At 37.8% G+C, this 20000-nt stretch overlaps 2 protein-coding genes across 3 annotated transcripts in view; one reads left to right on the forward strand and one right to left on the reverse strand.

Moving 5' to 3' along the window:
- Nucleotides 1-14685, forward strand: part of LOC136838923 (104 kDa microneme/rhoptry antigen-like) — a 45337-nt gene extending 30652 nt beyond the window's left edge. The window contains exon 4 of the mRNA XM_067104615.1: nucleotides 14505-14685. Within this exon, the coding sequence (XP_066960716.1) occupies nucleotides 14505-14685 (181 nt within the window). The remainder of the gene's footprint in view (nucleotides 1-14504) is intronic.
- The window catches only part of LOC136838729 (uncharacterized), a 249377-nt gene that overhangs the window by 214554 nt on the left and 14823 nt on the right, over nucleotides 1-20000 (reverse strand). The gene's annotated exons all lie outside the window — the stretch shown is intronic.

A 20000-nucleotide genomic window follows, 5' to 3' on the forward strand; every position in this document is an offset into this window, starting at 1 on the left:
AAGTGCGCCGAAGTTTCTTCGGCGCAATCAAGTTTTCTATACAGCGTATAATGCTCGATGAAACTCAGCCACGGCCAGGTGGTAGCCTGTGTTCTTGGCACCTATAGCGGTGCCAGACGCACGATTATGGCTAACCTCGACCTTAAATAAAATAAAAACTACTAAGGCTAGAGGGCTGCAATTTGGTATGTTTGATGATTGGAGTGTGGATGATCAACATACCAGTTTGCAGCCCTCTAGCCTCAGTAGTTTTCAAGATCTGAGGGCGGACAGAAAAAGTGCGGACGGACAGACAAATAGCCATTTCAGTAGTTTTATAGAAAACTCAAAATTCTTGTCTCTTAGAATGCAGATACCTGGTGATTTCATATTCTGAATTATATCCGGATCAAGTCTGAGTTCAGGTAATAAGATTATTACGTTCCTGAAAGCTTATGACATCCTTCTTCATCTCTAATACAATGTCATATGTCAAAAGACATGAAATAATAATAATAATAATAATAATAATAATAATAATAATAATAATAATAATAATAATAATAATTAATGACACAACGTTCGTGGCCTAAACATCATTGTTTAACTAAATTTTCTTATCAAAAAAGAGAATATTAAGAAGAAAAGAAACAATCATGAACAAATAAAAATAAGAGTGCATCCTTATACGGTAACATTCAAGAAAAATCAAATTTTAATATACTCTCTACAGTAGCTATTAAAAATTATCAATAAATAATTGATAAACAAATAACATCAAAATTAAAAATCCCAGACATGCGTCAAGGAAGCAAACTAAAAACACAAGACCGCCGAGGACACGGGTACAGTGGCTTTGGCACACCCAATGATTTAATAGCAAAAGTAATATGGTCACTATCCAGCTACAAATAGAGGCACAGATACTCAATTCATTTTCGCAAAAAATCAACTAATAGGATCGGGGACAGTATGTACCTCACCCCACCCCACACCAAACGTCCTAACTACGGTCATTAACTCATTCTCTTCATTATAAAACTAAACGTTGGCAAGGAACCATCCAAAATCTGGTCCACCAACCTCGGCAAACGTACCCCAGAATTTCACATCTGACCTTTGAACGAATAAAGACACACGACGTATGAGTAATAACGCCGAGAACAGGACGCACAATAACGAGCAGAGAATGTTTGCATTCAGGCAATCAAATGCTGACCTATTACAGCGCAGTGAGTAATCCGATTTTGGACAATAAGATAATCTTCATCCAACTAAGCGGTGACCTCATCTCTCCTTTAATACAGTTGCTACAACAATTGCACAATCAAATCACATGGGTCTCTGTCTTGGGTCGCGGATGAATGTAGATTAGTGAAAATCTTAAATTTGCACGATCTTCCTATTTTGATTTTTCTATTTCTCCATGACTTACAGGAATCTTTCCCTCAATTTTGTTCATATTTCCAAGACTGCTAATGTCACACGTTGAAAACTTTTCAATTTAGTTTCCACACCTTTCAAAAGTTCTGTTCCATTTCTTTCACAAGTTTAAAATTTTCAATTTAGTCGCCACACCTTTCAAAAGTTCTGTTCCATTTCTTTCACACGTTGAAAATTTTCAATTTTCAATTTCAAAAGTTCTGTTCCATTTCTTTCACGTTGAAAAGTTCTGTTCCACCTTTTTCTTTCCATTTCACGTTTAAAATTTTCAATTTAGTCGCCACACCTTTCAAAAGTTCTGTTCCATTTCTTTCACACGTTGAAAATTTTTCAATTTAGTTCACACCTTCAAAACGTTACGTTTTATCTTCAGCACGACAAGAAACCTTATGTACAATTTTGTTCAAAAATAGGATCATTGGAATTTTGGCCTGAAAAACATAATACTCTCGAGAATAAGGCAGCAAGCCGTTAGGGCTTTCGTCTCATGATAAAGTAGACGAACCCTTAATGAAAAATAACTCGTAATACTTTTAGCAAACCATATGTACCACAATCTTAGCATGAATGAGTACCGATGCTCATGAAACAATAAGAGAACAACAATATTTCTACACTCTGCAGTCTGACTGTCAGCCAAATGATTAAAATACAAGAATTCTACTGTCTAGAAACAAAGGACAGGAAGGCCTGATCCCGATTTCTTTACAGTATCAGTGAGACAGAAAAACCTGGCTTGACAACAAGAACGTTCCCAAAAGGCAAGACCCACAACAATAACTAAATTACGGCAAAATTTGCGACCCAACCTCTGAACTGGAGAGACTTCAGGAGCGACGTAAGATCTGGGTCATTTATTAGACTAAAAACTTTTAAATCCATTCTACCTGTGAGAGGAAAACGAGGTGAAACAATAAGGTTTGAGAATAAAAGCGAATGAGTCCCTTATAAATGTGGAATCCTCAAACAAGTACATATGTGGCACATAATCAGCGCATTGTTTACTAGAGGCGGACTTAGCCAGGCCCATGATGAGATCTTTACAGAAAAGATATTGCTTACTCCTAAGCTCAAAATACTGAGTGAAATAAGTGCGTTTCATTATCATAAGTCTTAAACGTTATTGCACAGGTACGGGTATGAAGTAGAGATGGGAAGATAATAGGAAGATTACACTCAGATCCGAATTTACAGCATTACACAACATTTAGCAAAACTGCAGACGAACTCCTCAAGCGGACTGACAGGGAAATGAGGAGGACTTGTCTAGAGCAGAACCAGAGTTGGGGTGCCGAAAATTTGAAGAAAGTCACTAATAGAGAAATGGGTAAAAGAGAAAGAACAGACACCTGAGAAACACTACTAGAGACAGGGTTAAGGGAAATGTGTCTCTGTCAACCACAACAGAAACAGACCAGTCCGAAAAACTTGAAATAAGTGTACGGAGACGAGTGACGTCACAAGCAGGATCTACACAGGATTCCACAAACTACCTGAAGAGGATCATTATGCATAAGGTAGGAGACATCACACGTTATCCTTGCTTTAGGGATTCCATACTGATGATCGGAAAAAAACTTTGAGATTTCTGAGGTCTTAATAAATTAGCACTAAGAACAATAGAAGTAATCTCTCGTACACTAAGTAACTGAATCACGACTGACAAATATCACAGTTTAATCCAGAATTTTCCATGTAGTCGTCACTGTATATTTTCCTTTCCTGTATGTTGTATTTTATTTACCTTATGAGATGGGCAAAGGTACTAAAAATAAAAAATAAAAAAATCCGGCTTCTTAAACAAAACCCGGTTATAAAATCAAGGAAAGCGTAGGTAGGGACATGCCTATATCACCAGTGAGGTGTTATTATATGAAGATAAAGGTACCAAGCGTTAACGAAACTAACATCATACTTTAATGATCTGGTGCTACCGGCTATTGGTCATAATGACAGGAAGATTCAGTATGGGATACACCAAGGCCAAGAACAACAAGGTCTGCCCAGTTAGGTGGAGTCGCCTCCCACCTGGGGTAACTACGTAGGCGATGACGTATCTTAGAGGTACTACCTGCTCATTACGGCAATTCGCCTGCTGACGCAATAAGGAGGTTAACAACGCTCCGTCTACATGGGAGATTTTGGGGGAAGTGAGCAGACCTTCTCTTTCTCTTGGCCTTGGGATACACAGTTTTCCGTTTTAGTGGGAGCCGGGTAGAATTCCTCCGATTATAATCTATCTCCCGACATTGAACCAGATTAGGCTACTCATCAATTTATTGTCTTCAAAATGTCATTAAAATCTGCACAGCTCAGTGAAAATTTATTTGCACAGAAAATATTAAGAAAATGTCTCTGACAAACGAAAATATTAGAAGAAGAAGAAGAAGAAGAAGAAGAAGAAGAAGAAGAAGAAGAAGAAGAAGAAGAAGAAGAAGAGAGAGGTAGGGGACGTGTTACAGAACTTCTCCCAGAAACCTCAAAGGGAGTATGTAATTACCAATGGGAAATGATGGAACCATATCAGTAATATATATGTTCTAGGTATTAAGACTCCCTTCACCTGTCCTAATCTTCTGTAGACTTACGACTGAGAAGTCATTTTCCCTCACACGAAGTCCCTGAGGTGGTATTCATCTCTCTCTCTCTCTCTCTCTCTCTCTCTCTCTCTCTCTCTCTCTCTCTCTCTCTCTCTCTTGGTAAGACTGATAAAGAGTAACCCTAACATTTATTTGTATTTGTTAGTTGATGGGTGATACTATTAAACTTCGAAAAACAATTTTTATTTACATTGTCTTTGGATGGTGTTATTAAAATGCGAAAACAAATTTTTAATGGTCTTATTTCGTATAACCAATTCCTTTTTTTCGTCTTTTTCAACCACTACTCCCAAACTGACGATATATCTCAATTATTATTCTACATCAATGTTAGTATGAGGACTAACATTGATGCAGAATAATAATTGAGACATATCGTCAGTTTAGGAGTAGTGGTTGAAAACCGTCATCAATTCTCAAATCATTGTGCCTTGTGCCAGCTCTCATAGCATCACACTCAGTCAAGGCCAATTTTCAAGTCATCATACTAAACTGAAGTTAGTTCTCAAATCATGACTAAGTTGACTGTAGTTATCACAACATTAAAATGATGACTAGCTTTAAGGCCATCGCAGTACTGAAGGCTGTTCTCACGTCATCAAAATGTAATGATAATGGGCAGATCCTGACTTCTCTAAATTTTGATTGTCGTATTTTTATCAAGAGACAATGGCTTTGGGACGAAGGGATGCTAAATATTCTAAAAGTATTCTTGTGTTCATAAGGTGTCCGTCTTTTTTATATATGAGGATCCAGATTGGCAGGAACCGAGAGAAATATGACAGCCGTAATAACTTTGCTATTTCAACACTACTCTGATCTATGAAGTTAAGAAACCCAGAGTTTGGTCAGTCTTTAAATGGATGTCCTCCAATACCAGACAGTGCGGTATTTCCTAAATCACTGGCGATGTAAGCTCGGAGTTTCACTGCCGAACCCAGGTTTAGCTACCAGGCTCAGCAGCCAATCAGAGAGCACCCTAGGCAAGTGCATATACGTCATTCGCGTCACCTTACATAGAGCTAAATTGCCACCAGCATAGTATATAAAACAGGTCAGATCACGGCAATAAATCCGTTGACTCCAGATTCCTGTGAGTGCTTAACATTACACTGGTAAACCTGCGTTCGGCAGTGAAGCTCAGAGCTCATAGTCTCTGGATCAGTGAATTTAAGCAAAACGGAGCTTGCAAAACCATTGATAAGATGCATATGAATGAGGCTCTACAATTACACCACAGGAATTATGCTCAAAAACTTGCAATGACCTTAGGAAACCGGTTTAGGCAGCGATAAACCCACTGTGACACGAGTAGCCAACAACAACAGAACTGACATACTGATCCATGATGGATTCAGGAACCCCTAACGGGAATGCAATTCCTGAAAACTTGCAGGAGCAAATGCACTTGTTATTTGAAGATCTTTAATAATTTTCGAAAATTATTCTAGAAAATCACTGAACTCTACTATTGAAGCGCAACTGAGAGAGAAAGCTCCCTACTGGGCACATAAGCAAGGAAGTGTAACGGTAAATAACAAGGGATACTACTTCAATAGGCATCCTGGTAAGTAAGAATACCAAAAGACATTCAGGTAAAGAACCATTATCGACTAACTGAAACGTCCATACGAGGATCCACCCCCGATTATTCAAGCAGCAAAGAATACCAGTGCATATCTCTTAGAAGATGGATACACCAGAAATATATCTACAGTATACTAAGAAAGAGTCAGGCAAGTATGCACGTACAAAAAAGCAACTAGACAAATTTTCTTTCAGACTATGAAAAAATTTTAGTAATATATTTGATGAGTACTTTTACAGAAAATTACGAGATCTTATTTCTAATTATGCCCCTGCCATTAAAATGAGTATCATTCCCATTAATCCAGTTACAATCAGAAGTCTCTTCAAATTTCAAGACAGCCTAAGTCCCTTGATGACCTCAGGTGTCGTATATAAATTCGACTGCCCTAGACGTAGTCTGCAGACTTACGTGGGATCAACACTGAGGTTGTTAAAGGTGCGAATCGATTGTCATAGGGGCGTCAGTTATCGAACTGGTGTCAAGTTAAAAAAATCCTGAGTTCTCTAATATCCGAGACCATACAAAAAATTGCAAACATAATACCAAGGACAAAGATTTTAAAATTCTGGGCTGGGCGACAAACCACCAAATGTTGACAATTTTAGTCATTATTCATAAAACGGGCAGTTACCCACTTAAATGCCCAGTCTTCTTCGCCATCTTTGTACCTCTCGTGAGTTCTGTATGTCTGGCTGTGCTCCCATCTTGCCATTCTGTTCCTTTCTTCCTTTCTGGTGATGGTTTGTTTCCTTTCTTTTAGATTTCTGTAACTTTTACAACTATTTTTTTAATCAAATAATAATTGTGTTAATTTTATGTTGGTTACTTTTTAACCTGAGAATGAGACGCTAGTCCTGAAACGTCGCGCCATATGTTTTTAATAAAACATCTTAAAGACGTCTGGGATATGTCTTCTCCTACCCTGATTTGGATATTCGTTCAAGTTTTCAGAAAAAGACAACCACCTATATATATATATATATATATATATATATATATATATATATATATATATATATATATATATATATATATATATATATATATATATATACGTTACAGTAAGATTAAGATTGTGAAACCAGGATTTCATGAAATTTGAAATTTTCGGGAATTCGTGAAATCACCAATTCAGGAACATTAGATCCCCGAGGCTAGTACTAAACACGGCGAAACAGTGTAGATGAATCACTGTTTGGCCGTGTTTAGTACTAGCCCCTATGGATCAAATGTCCCTAAGTGAATTGGTGATTTCACGAATTGCCTGAAAATTTCAGGGATTTCGTGAAATCCTCGTTTCACAGCCTTACTGTAACATATATATATATATATATATATATATATATATATATATATATATATATATATACATATATATATATATATATATATATATATATATATATATATACAGTATATATAAAAGTTTTTACAAATAAACTCATATAAGCTACACGTACAGCCACAGGCTTTATTACGTCTTATCTCCACAATTACTCAAGTCAGCTGCTCATTTAATAAGCCTTTCCGTCGTATTCCATAGTATTAACGTTGACTTACTGATAAGCCTATAAGCCAAGTAATGTTATCACAAAACTAATCTTATCGTTGTCAGAAACACATTCATTTAGTACCTCCACATGCCATTCTGGAGGTTTTTTTTTTTTTTTTTACCGGTCGCTTGCGCACTTTGTCAGTCAAAGAATATGACTACTGTGACAAAAACGCAATAAAATGCAATTCTTTGAATCAGGATAATCTGGCTTCCTCGCTTCTCAGTTCACGAACTGACAAGCTGACCACAGTTTTAAAAAACATGGGGAATGGTACCTGTCGTGATATAATCAAGAGCTTCTGACCAATAGAGTTCACTGGCAGCAAGAATAACTCTCAAGACATAATAAGAACCCTTTAGGAATTGGAATATAGAATTTAGGCCAAAGGCTAATCGCTGAGACCCATGAGGTCATTCAGCGCTGAAAGGGAAACTGAGAGTAAGACGGTTTGAAAGGTGTAACGGAAGGAAAACCTCACAGTTGCACTATGACACAATTGTTATAGAGGGTGGAAAGTCAGACCGAAGAAAGAGAATATGAAGTGCGATACAGTAAAAGGGATGGAATAGGTTGCAGTTAGGGGCCGAAGGGACGCTGCAAAGAACCTTAAGTAATGTCTACAGTGCACCACGTGAGGTGCACTGGCGGCACTAACCCCCCTAGGGGAAGAACCATTTTGGTGTGGCTTACAATCACTGACTAGTTGTTACGATCCAACGTTAAGTCTTAGCTCCCAAAATGTGATTAATAACCAGCTGATAAAATTACGGGTTCTAGTTGTATGATAATCATATCTCACCTTTCAAAATAATACGTAATACGTGAAATACGTCCCAACTTTATATATATCGCTCATTTGCCAGAAGAGTGACACAACTCAAAAAAATTGTTTTTTGAGTTATTGATGCCGGAAGATAGCCCGTTCTTTGTTCCATATTGTGGTAAAAACGTCTTATTTGTATTTGTAATACTAACCGCTAAAGGGCATGAAATGTCCATATTACACTATAGAGAGAATAGAGAATTTTAAACTTTAAATTGCTTCCCCTGAAAAATAGCAATTTCTGCGTCATGTCACTCTTCTGGCAAATGAGCGATATATCAGCCTCTGATAGATTTAACTAGACTGTGAAATAAATCATCATTTAGCGAATCACCATAACGGTTTTGGGTAGATTCACTCCTTCCAACAAATGTTAAGACATGATAGAGTAGCAGTTATACTGTACGAAAAGGTAAACCAAAGGTAGAATCAACCATTTACGAAAGTCTTGCATATGAAAAATGAAAGTAATACATAAAAAAGCAGAGATGACAATAAAGAAATAACGCCGACGTACAGTTAAGGTGAAGGAACGACATCTTTCATCTTGCCAACCAATAAAAAAAATGAATTAAAAATGTGAATGAGAAAACTATGAATTCAATAAAACTCCGGACAGCAGCCGCGAAAGATCAAAGGGAAGATGCAAAAATAAAAAAATGTGATTTCAATCAGATAAGAGATGAAAACAAATCCCAGCTTTTCATTTTCCAGTTTATTTGCTTTGCATTCAGGACACTTCAAAGAAGTATTGACCTCGGAATTCAACTTTGTAGTTACATAAAGAGTGAGAGACGGAGTTCATTTGCATTTTATATAACTGTAATAGATATCTCATTTCAATTATCTTCGCAATTATTCTCGTAGTGTTTAGTTAAAACATCTCGGAATATGAGATATGGGATGCGTATTCTCTCTCTCTCTCTCTCTCTCTCTCTCTCTCTCTCTCTCTCTCTCTCTCTCTCTCTCTCTCTAGCTTTGAACTATAATTTAATTAATATGACTCGGATGCCAAAGTTATAAGGAGAGTCGGGGAGCTAATGAGAAGGGGGACAGAAGAGTGTGTGAGAAAAAAATTCAGCTGAAGGACGAAGTATTAAAGAGAGGCAGACTCTCTTGACATTTTTTCCATTTGTGTTATTCTTTAGGTAAATAGTGCCTGAGAACTGGATATTGATCAACTGAGATTTTTACTTACTTTACCGTCATCATAATTCTGGATTCATTATTAGCGTCTACTCCGAATCTCAGGTCCTGGACAATTCCCTAGTTTAATGACTGATTACACACCAGTTGTACTTAATTACTGCCTACCACTGTATCTGGGTTTAGGTTCTACCTATCAAAAAATATTCCAGATACCCTAATATAAATGGATCTGTTTTTGATTTCTTCGTCAGACAAGCTCCTCTTTTAACGGCAATGCTCTTATATCCAGAGCCTCCATAAATTCTGCCTCATGCAGTACTACAACTGTTGTGGAATATAGCATCATTTCCCCATAAGCTTATCTATAACTTATTTTAGTGTCAGCATTCTCAGATGCACAGACTTGCTGAAAACCAACATGGATATTGATGGGTATAGTCGATGCAAACCTTAAATGCTATTGGTGGACAAAAGCAGGTTAGGACGTGTGTGTGTGTGGTAGAAAGTCACTTTGGTTACAAGGCAACAATCGTTGGCCGATCGTGAATATTTTCGGTTAGGCAATGGAGATCGTACTCCAGTCACGGGTTGGGTGTCTGCAACCTGAATTATCCCCTTTACGCTTTGCATAAAGCTCTTGACAGTAATAAAACATAAATACCCTGCCTAGTCGGTGAATTATCTTTAAAAATGTCTGTGAAACAACTATTAATGTTCTGACAAGAATTAAACATTAAACTTCAAACAGTAATGTGCTCTATAATTCCGTACTTGCTTAGTTTGGATACAGAGGTGAGCAATACTTCAAAAGTATTAAAAAATAGTTCATTATTACTGCTCCATCTGAAATATCCACACAGCACTCCTAAGCTTGGTCAGGTAATTCTTAGATTATCCTCTTGTTGGCTGGGGTCGGTCATGAATTAATCAGTCCAGCTGACCGATTCCAAGGCTGGGAAACTTTAACTTATATTTTCATTCAGGTGTTATTTCTCTCTCAAAGTATGTGGGAAACTGTTAGTTTTGCTCCTCTGACACCCGAAAGTTGCATGAATCTAGTTTCCTTTTCTAAATCACTATCCTTCTTTCCTGATGCTTTTACTGTCAAGCACCCAAATGATAAGGCCCAAGAGATTTACTGATTCGTGGTCAGCTGCTTGAATGCAAATGTTGTTAAAAAGCCTGCAACTTTCTTCTTGAAACACTTCTGTAATTTTTTCGACGTGTTTCTACGTGTTCTCACTCATTCCTATCAAAGTGTTCCTGCAATCGTTGGTAACAACACTACTGGTGTAAAAGACTGCTTGAATGCAAATTTTGTTTAAAAACCTACAAATTTCTTCTTGAAATACTTCTTTCATTTTTAGATGCCTTTCTTCAATACATGTCCCCATTCATTTCTATCAAAGGGCCCTCGCAATTTTTGGTAACAACATTGCTGGTGAATGAGACTGTCTGAGTTCCTTGGACGGGGCAGAATGTAGGATGCTTTCAAGATGGTGTTCTCACTGGTTTCATTGAAGTTGCAAAACTATTCATGCACCACGCATTCACATAGACAATATGAACTCAAATTTTACATTTGAAATATATACTATAAATATACGTCATACCAGAATTTCCAAACCCTACATTACATTCCAGCAATAATAAAATGGTAACAGCAAAAACAATGTAATTCAAGAAGATTACTCCTTGCATGCTAACTGAGCTAACTCAGCTGATAACTGGTAACATACTGAGTTCACCCAATCTTATTATGAATTTTTAAACCCTCACTCAATTCTTTGGCACTTAGATCCTTATCATGAACCAATGCTGCTTTCACTAGATTTAAAGTTTGTTCCTAATTTCAGGAGCATCGGGATAGGTAGGAATTGAATTGAATTAAATATAGAATTTAGGCCAAAGGCCAAGCACTGGGACCTGCAAAGTCATTCAGCGCCGAAACGGAAATTGACAGTAAAAGGTCTGAAAGGTGTAACAGGAGGAAAACCTCCCAGTTGCACTATGAATCAACTTTTGGGAGAGGGTGGAAAGTAAGATGGAAGAAAGAGAATATGATAGGAGGTACAGTAAACGGAACGAAAGGGGTTGCAGCCAGGGGCCGAAGGCGTGCTGCAAAGAACCTTACGTAATGACCGCAGTGCACCGCATGAGGTGCACTGACGGCACTAGCCCCCTACGAGGAGGAAAGGTTTTTTTTTATCTTTTATTAGTGAGGAGGAAATATAGGGGATTTGAACTTAACTCATCTGGCTTCTTAATCGGGCGGGGGAACGGCATGAGGTAATGGATCCCTTCTTGCTCCCACATAAGAAAGGCAACCTCATAATGGCGTCTTCTGATACTGGAATACACCACGCTGCCTACTTAGCCACAGGACGGCTATAAAGAGTAAAATCCGCATTACATTTCAGGCCATACGGTCATTATTTTTAGTGTTCTTCGCAAATTAATTCACTGACTGACCCATCAAAAGTAGAAACATCAAGTAAATAAAATAATTAAAACTTACTAACTTAAACTGTTTGCTGGATATAGTACTGAATTTCTCATATTTAATGTCATTATCGTTATTGTTAGTGTTCTTCGCAAATCGATTCACCGACTGCCCCATCAAAAGTACAAACAAGTAAATTAAATAACTAACACTCCTGTACTTGAACTACCTGCTGGATAATATGACTGAATTTCTCAAAATTATAAATTTCATATTCATCTCGCAAATATCAAGAGCCGAGGCCTTAATTCGAGTTGTAGTCATAATTCCAATAACGGGGATTCTGATAAGTCGCACAAAAAATTCAATTGGAGGCCACGACCGAGAATTGCTACAAAATTGTAATTAAGGTTCACCATCGCCACTAGAGGAATTCGAAAAAAATATCTACCCAATATTCAATACGAATTAGGGACCGGAATTTACGGCGAGGGCTAAATTTTGGCTTTTCGTAAGTTTATATACATACATACATACATATGTACAGTATGTATATGTATATATATATATATATATATATATATATATATATATATATATATATATATATATTTAAAATTGTAATATTCATGGATACGAAGAAATAATTATGTAAAATCAATCCACATGACTGAAGGTCTAAAGGGAAAAGAGCAAAGTTTAGATTACCCCGACTTCATCGTTTTTCTTATTTTACCCAACACATACATACATACATACATACATACATACATACATACATACATACATACATACATACATACATACATACATACATTCATTCATATATATAAATATACATATATATATACATGTATAATTTACATGACCATTTTCATATGGACAGACGTGTACGCAAAAGAAAAATGTTAATTTCCAAGTATTTGGAGTGTCCAATCATTACTAGTAACAGCTCTCCAATTTGGAGCAAAATCCAGGAAATAAAAATGCAAAGGTTAAAGGGTATAATTGGCATTAAACCATATCTATAACGAACTACCAGTGCCCATCTGCATTACAATTTGGAACTGCCAGACCCAAATTGTAAGCTTAACTTTCAAAAATCGTTCTCTAAAAGGATACTGTACAACACACAAATTGCTCATTCACTGTGACCAACAATTATGTGAATTAACTTCCGTTTAAAATGGGAAAATATATTAGTACCTAGAATTCAAAAGCTTCAGGTCTTAGTGACTCCCACCAATGAATGAAAACACATAAATCGGGCTTTTGTTTTTAGTTGTTTCTCGCAGACAACGTACTGTTATCAATGCATTATTGTTCTACAAGCTAACTTTGCAATAAATCTTCTTTGAATTCGCCTACGCTATTTACCCTGCCCAATCCTTATTAATACGTTATTTTTCTACTTTCTAACTTAACAAATCCTTTTTGAATTCGCCTAAACTATTTACTCTGCCCAAGCCATATTAATACGTTATTTTTCTACTTTCTAACTTAACAAATCCTTTTTCAATTCGCCTACGCTGCTTACTCTGCACAAGCCATATTAATGTGTTATTATTCTACTTTCTAACTTAACAAATCCTTTTCTAATTCGCCTACGCTATTTACTCTGCCCAAGCCATATTAATGCGTTATTTCTACTTTCTAACTTAACAAATCCTTTTCTAATTCGCCTACCCTATATTTACCCTGGCCAAGCCATATTAATACGTCATTATTCTACTTCCCTAACTTAACAAATCCTTTTTGAATTCGCCTACGCTCTTCTCCACCCTGCCCAAGCCATATTAATGCGTCATTATTCTACTTCTTAACTTCACAAATCCTTTTCGAATTCGCCAACGCTCTTCTTCACCCTGCACAAGCCAAGCCTGAGCCGAACCAAGCTCGGTGTCATCTCCCCGATATCCGGCAGCGAGTAAACTTGCTCCGCCTCGCGGGGAAAGCGCCTTTGCTAACTTCTTGATCGACTTGAGATCTGCTTAAGCGACCAATATGGTTGAGCAAAGAGGCAATCTCCACCCGCTATTCCCTCAACTTCAAGCCTGTACTACTCTCGGCAACTTTCATTTCGCCACCATGACAGGGACCACCTTTCCAGTTACCGCCCAAGATTCACCTGTTGCTATTCGGACCCCACCTGCCGTTGGAATAGTGTGAAGTAGTTTTGTTCTACCCTTTGTGTAGTGTACTGCGTTTTACGGTAAGTTAAGTCTTCATTTGGTAGCAATGAATTTGTGTTTGTACTCAATGGATTACTGGCTAAATGTGCTCTTTTTTTGGTGCCCGTCTGATTCGCTTGATTTTCAAAAGTGCTCTCTCTCTCTCTCTCTCTCTCTCTCTCTCTCTCTCTCTCTCTCTCTCTCTCTCGTTTATTCTATTCTATTCTGTGGAAGATTACTCAGCTGGTTAATTAATAGCATTTTAGGTTTGTTTCAAGTGTACATTTGACGTTTGAATTTATAAAAATTCAACAGGTAAAAAGAGCATACATAAAATCCATCTTTCTCTTCGCCATATATAACTATGCAGAAAAAGTATTCCTAAATCTACGCACCCTTTGTTAAACCTAAAAGCCAAATCAACAAAAGAATTACAGCAAAAAACAAGAGCAGATGTTTCACGGTTTATTTTGAGTATCGGCGGAACCCTGCCTTGTTTCGCGTAATACGTCACAGAAAACTCGGACATTTTATAGGAAAACCTATTGGAATCCGAGTCTGTTTTTGATCACAATAAAACGCACTGTTTTTACCTCGTAATAATTGGAGCTGGACCCATTTTACGTCAGGTACGATCAAATACTGACTTTGATATCCATATATAGATTGGGCTGTAGAGTCAAGGGTTTGCAATAAAAAGTTTCTCGGGAAGGACAACCCGATTCTTCTCGACAACCCGATTCTCCTAGACAACCTGATTCTTCTAGACAACCAGATTCTTCTCGACAACCCGATTCTCCTAGACAACTTGATTCTTCTCGACAACCCGATTCTCCTAGACAACCTGATTCTTCTAGACAACCCGATTCTTCTCGACAACCCGATTCTCCTAGACGACCTGATTCTTCTAGACAACCGGATTCTTCTTGACAACCCGATTCTCCTAGACAGCCTGATTCTTCTAGACAACCCGATTCTTCTATTAAAGCCCATGCTTTAAGGAAAAATGACATCAAGGCGAGATGGAAGAAGAATGAGCTGAATCCTGAAGAAGACTTACTCGCCTCATAAATGGTGTAAGAGTGAGAAAAACGGGAGCAAGAAATAAATTCCTAAGGCTAGATAGGGGACAGAGAGTGTCACTCCAGTTCAGAGAGGTCACTAGTGTTTCCATGCAATTAGTAAGTGGAATGAAATGGAACATATAATTTAGCCCAAAGTCCAAGCGCTAGGACTTATGAGGTCATTCTTAAGGTGCACTAACGACACCACCCCGCTACGGGCAATTAGTATTGAATGATCTATTGATTTTATACTGCTAAAACTGGCGTCACAACATGGGGAATTAGGAAGTGGAACTTATTAGGCGAAGTGCACTTCGCTAACTTCTCAGCACCCAAAGCTACTTTGAATGCTATAAAAGCAGCCAACGTGGATAAAAGTTCCATTATAGTGTCCTGGAAACCTGCCGCTGAGAAATCGGGTCCACCATGCTAATGAAGCCCGCGGACTCGCCGGCCATAACCATACCCGAATTCGAAGATTTGCACAAAACCGTCAGTATAACGGAGGAATAAAACAAACAAAAAATAAATTTGCATATGTCTGTGAGGAAGACAATAAGTAGCTGGAAAAAATTAAAGGATTTCATGGTACTTCATGAACCATATCTCACTTTAAGTGTTTGAGGTATACAAGAAACAAGTAAAAAATGAGCCAATGTTTCTTCGGAGCAATCAAGTTTTCTGTACAGCCGCTACAGCGTATAATCAAGGCCACCAACAACAGATCTATCTTTCGGTGGTCTCGGTATAATGTTGCATGAGCCGCGGCCCATTATACTCTCTGCCGGTCGTGGTGGTCTGTCCTATATCGTTGCCAGAAGCACTGTTATGGCTAACTTTAACCTTAAATAAAATAAAAATACTGAGGCTAGAAAGCTGCAATTTGGTATTTTTTGATGACTGGAGGGTAGATGATCAACACACCATAATGTGCAGCCCTCTAGCCTCAGTAGTTTTCAAGATCTGAGGGCGGAAAGAAAAAGTGCGGGCAGAATAAAGTGCTGACGGACAGACAAAGCCGGCACACTAGTTTTCTTTTACAGAAAACTAAAAGCAGAAAGGCTATGAAAGTCTATATGCAACAGATCTTATTTATACAAATTTCTATTCCTGCACTTAAAGATTAGCTTGCTGGGATGTAACATCGATTCCTAAATAAGCCCATAAACTGCCCATCTAAGATTAAAGGTTAACTTTGGACCCTGGGTCCATAGAGTAAAAGGAATTAGATCAAGGCAGCAAGGAGGGTTCCCGTCCCCAAGAAATGAGAGAGAGAGAGAGAGAGAGAGAGAGAGAGAGAGAGAGAGAGAGAGAGAGAGAGAGAGAGTAAAATAACCTAATGAAAATGGCTTAAGAGCCATTCCTTTACATAACAGTACAAAAGCAATTCAGTTGATCATAAAAATAAAACAAATGAAAACAGTAAAAGGTAATTTACCTATATAAGAGGGGATATTTATATGGACAGATCATTTAACTCATAAAATCTTTGCGAATTTATATAATTAATATGATTATCCATCTGAGAGAGGGGGGGAGAGTGTTCGTAATACCAACACCATTCTAGCTTTTTGTGGACATTCTCTCTCTCTCTCTCTCTCTCTCTCTCTCTCTCTCTCTCTCTCTCTCTCTCTCTCTCTCTCTCTCTCTCTCTCATTCTTAATAATGAAGGCTGGATACCTGTATTAGATTTGCCCATCTTTAAACTCATTAAACTGTATCCCACTGAGACGCATATCACAAGTACCAAGGACAAATACAGAATCTAGAAATGGACAAATAGTTTTTGAAAAATGAGTGGAAAAGGAGCAAAGTATATCTTAGTTTAACCAGACCACTCAGCTGATTAACAGCTCTCCTAGGGCTGGCCCGAAGGATTAGATTTATTTTATGTGGCTAAGAACCAACTGATTACCTAGCAACGAGACCTACAGCTCATTGTGGAATCCGAACCACATTATGACGAGAAATTAATTTCTATCACCAGAAATAAATTCCTCTAATTCTTCATTGGCCGATCGGAGAGTCGAACGCTGGGCCAACAGCGTGCTAGCCGAAAGCTCTACCCACCCCTCCAATGAAGAACTAAAGAACTAAGGCAAATTAAAAAAAAAAAGAAAGAAAGAGGCAAACATTCTTTCCCATACATGAAATAACGAATAAAGGAATGAATTGAATATTAAATTCATCCATTCATTTACGTTAAATTGTTGCCATAATAAAAATAACGATTGCATGATATTATCAATTATTATATGTTTAGAAATGTGAAATTCGCGACATCCTACCCTACTAACTTACTAACTGAACTTTATCATCACTCACAGACAGTATATGAAGACCATTGGGGTATCTTAATTCTCACAGCGATTTGTTTTCAGTGAAAGTTGGAGGAAAAAATTGAAGAAGCTGGACAGCTATGTAGAGAAAGTCAAAAGGGAACGGATGAAAAATGAAAGAGAGAGAAAGTAATGCCCTTGGGAACTCAAAGAACACATCACGGCGTAATACAGGGAGTAGAACAGAATAAAATGGAATATAGAATTTAGGCCAATGGCCAAGCGCTGGGATCCATGAGGTCATTCAGCGCTGAAAGGGAAACTGACAGTAAGAAGGTTTGAAAGGCGTTACAGGAGGAAAACTTCGCAGTTGCGCTATGAAAAAGTGTTAGAGAAGTTGGAAATTCAGAAAGAGAATATGAACGGGAGTACAGTAAAAGGAATGAAAGAGGTTGCAATTGGGGGTTGAAGGGACGCTGCATAGGTCCTTAAGTAATGCCTACAGTGCACCACATATGTGCACTGACGATACTACCTGCCTACTGGGTAATGTAGGGAGTATATCCTCCCTAATACACCCACCCACCGCGCTCAACCACAGGGTCAAATTGGGGCTAATTAGGGTGGAACCACTGTCATTAATAATGTCGATTTAAATCAGCAATAGCACCTGTAATTACACCATTGATGGGAGTGCCCTTGAATGCTTAAGATTAAGCCTGAACTACCACCAGCATTTTAAGAGCAATTACGAATAATTACAGGTCTGCAGATGCCGTTACTCACCCAGGGGTTTTCCGTGATGTCATTTGCTTAAAAGGCGGCTTGAGCGAGACCTGCTGGCAATTATATCACCCAGTATTTGTGGGGAGCCGCTGTACGCGGTAATGTTGCTTGCAAGTGACATTTCAGTTCCTCATCGACACTAACGAAAAACGGGAATTCGCTTGCTGAGAATAAAAACTGGTCGTTGTTACTTTTTTAATTAGTTATAAACAAGAAATTCCAGTTCCCAAGAAGCAAGTTCCTTCAATATACCTTTTCTAATTCGAAGACAATGACAACTGCCTAGTTCTGCCTTGCAAAAGCAAACTAGATCTCCACTGGCAGCAATAATAAAAAATCTGATGTGCATTTAATTTTCCGGAATCCAAACTGCCAGTTTCAAAGTCCTATCCTCTGGAACTGACCCAAACCTGGAATAAAGGGGCCAGTTCGAAAAAATGGTCCCACCCACGATATATCGTTATGTCATACCGCCACGGCTCACACACTATTTGCTTAAAATATTAACTCCAACCTCAGTCATGGCTTCTCTTCTCAACAGTAAAGACAGTCAAAAGAATGAGTTAGACAGGCTGACAGTAAGTTATAAACAAGCAAAGTAAATTAAATGGAATGCAAGGCTAGATGGTTGCACCATGAATAAAACTCTAGCAGTTGCACTACGGAATAATAATTGAAGAGGATGGAAACCAAGATGGGAGAAAGCTGGTGAAATATGAAAGTGGTTCAAGTAATAATGAGAAAGAGATAGAATACAGAGAGATATTTAGACTCAAACCAGGAGAAAAGACACCCCCTCCCCCTGCCTCCCCGTCCACCCAGTTCGTGAGCCCTCTCACCCTTCACACGGCTTCGGCACAGAATAAAAATACCCAAAGGTGAAACCATGTGACTTCAACAAGGCAATCTCTCGCTGAGAGGGCAGGAAATTGATAGCTTAATAAATTCAATTAAAGTTAAAGGATTAGCAGCAACTCGCTATAAGAAAGCAGCAGGCTCTTCTGCCTCTCTCTCTCTCTCTCTCTCTCTCTCTCTCTCTCTCTCTCTCTCTCTCTCTCTCTCTCTCCACACACACACATACACATTACTCCTTCTTATGATTTATCAAATTAACATTGGTATTTACTAAAATTTCATTATAAATCTTACAAATAACTAAAAGAGGAGCTTTAAGGCTTAAAAATTACTTTCAGAAAAATTGTCACCGAATTGAATTAGGTTTCCCTTTGATTATAGCGAAATGATATCTTCATTATGAATAGACTGACAGGACGGCTAGATGAAATACTCGTAACAGGCGAAAATAAGAAGAGTGGAGCATATCCACAAAGGAAGCTAAAGAAATCTTTTGAAATGTGGAATATAATAATCGATGAAAGCTAAGCAAAATTTAAATAGTAATGCGAATAAAGGGAAAATGAAAAGTGAAATGTTTTGAGCAACAGAAAAAACTGAAAGATTCAAATATTATTATAATCAGGAAGAAACTTTGAATGATAAAATATCGTGGGAAACAGAATCTTTTCAAGATCATATAATATGGTAACCAACCCCATCCCTCGAGCTTTCAACGGTGTTTATTCCACATGTACTAAACAAATCATTCATTTAAACAATTTCAGCTTTTTTTCGATAGTTTAACATTCACACTTCACTTCCATAAAGGAGAGTTGGCCTAATAATTCATTAATACGTTAAACTTTTGGCTTCCATAGACACCTCTATTCTCAAATGTGAATCCGCTGTTCCCATTCTACCATACCAATTAGGCTATTCTACCTTCTGGTTTCTATTTACCCTCATCACATTACTCTTGCTAATACTCTGTTTCACCCTTCTCATATGCTCTCAAACTCTTTCATTTGTCTTGGCAGGTTTTATTAATTTTCCTGTGTCAAAACTGCCTCCCGCAAACATCAGCCGTTCGTGGCCCCTTTTGCCTCAAAGTACCTCCCACACAATATATCCTGAATAACCTCTGTACCGTATCTTTATAAATTACCTTTTGCATTCAATTCCTGAAAAACTTTTTCTTCTCAAATTTTCTGCTCACGATTACCCCTGAAATTTTTAACATGACTTTGCGTTTTCCACATATTTTGTCCCTGATTACCCT

This window comes from Macrobrachium rosenbergii, chromosome 5 (assembly GCF_040412425.1).
Source record: "Macrobrachium rosenbergii isolate ZJJX-2024 chromosome 5, ASM4041242v1, whole genome shotgun sequence".
NCBI classification, from domain to species: domain Eukaryota; kingdom Metazoa; phylum Arthropoda; class Malacostraca; order Decapoda; family Palaemonidae; genus Macrobrachium; species Macrobrachium rosenbergii.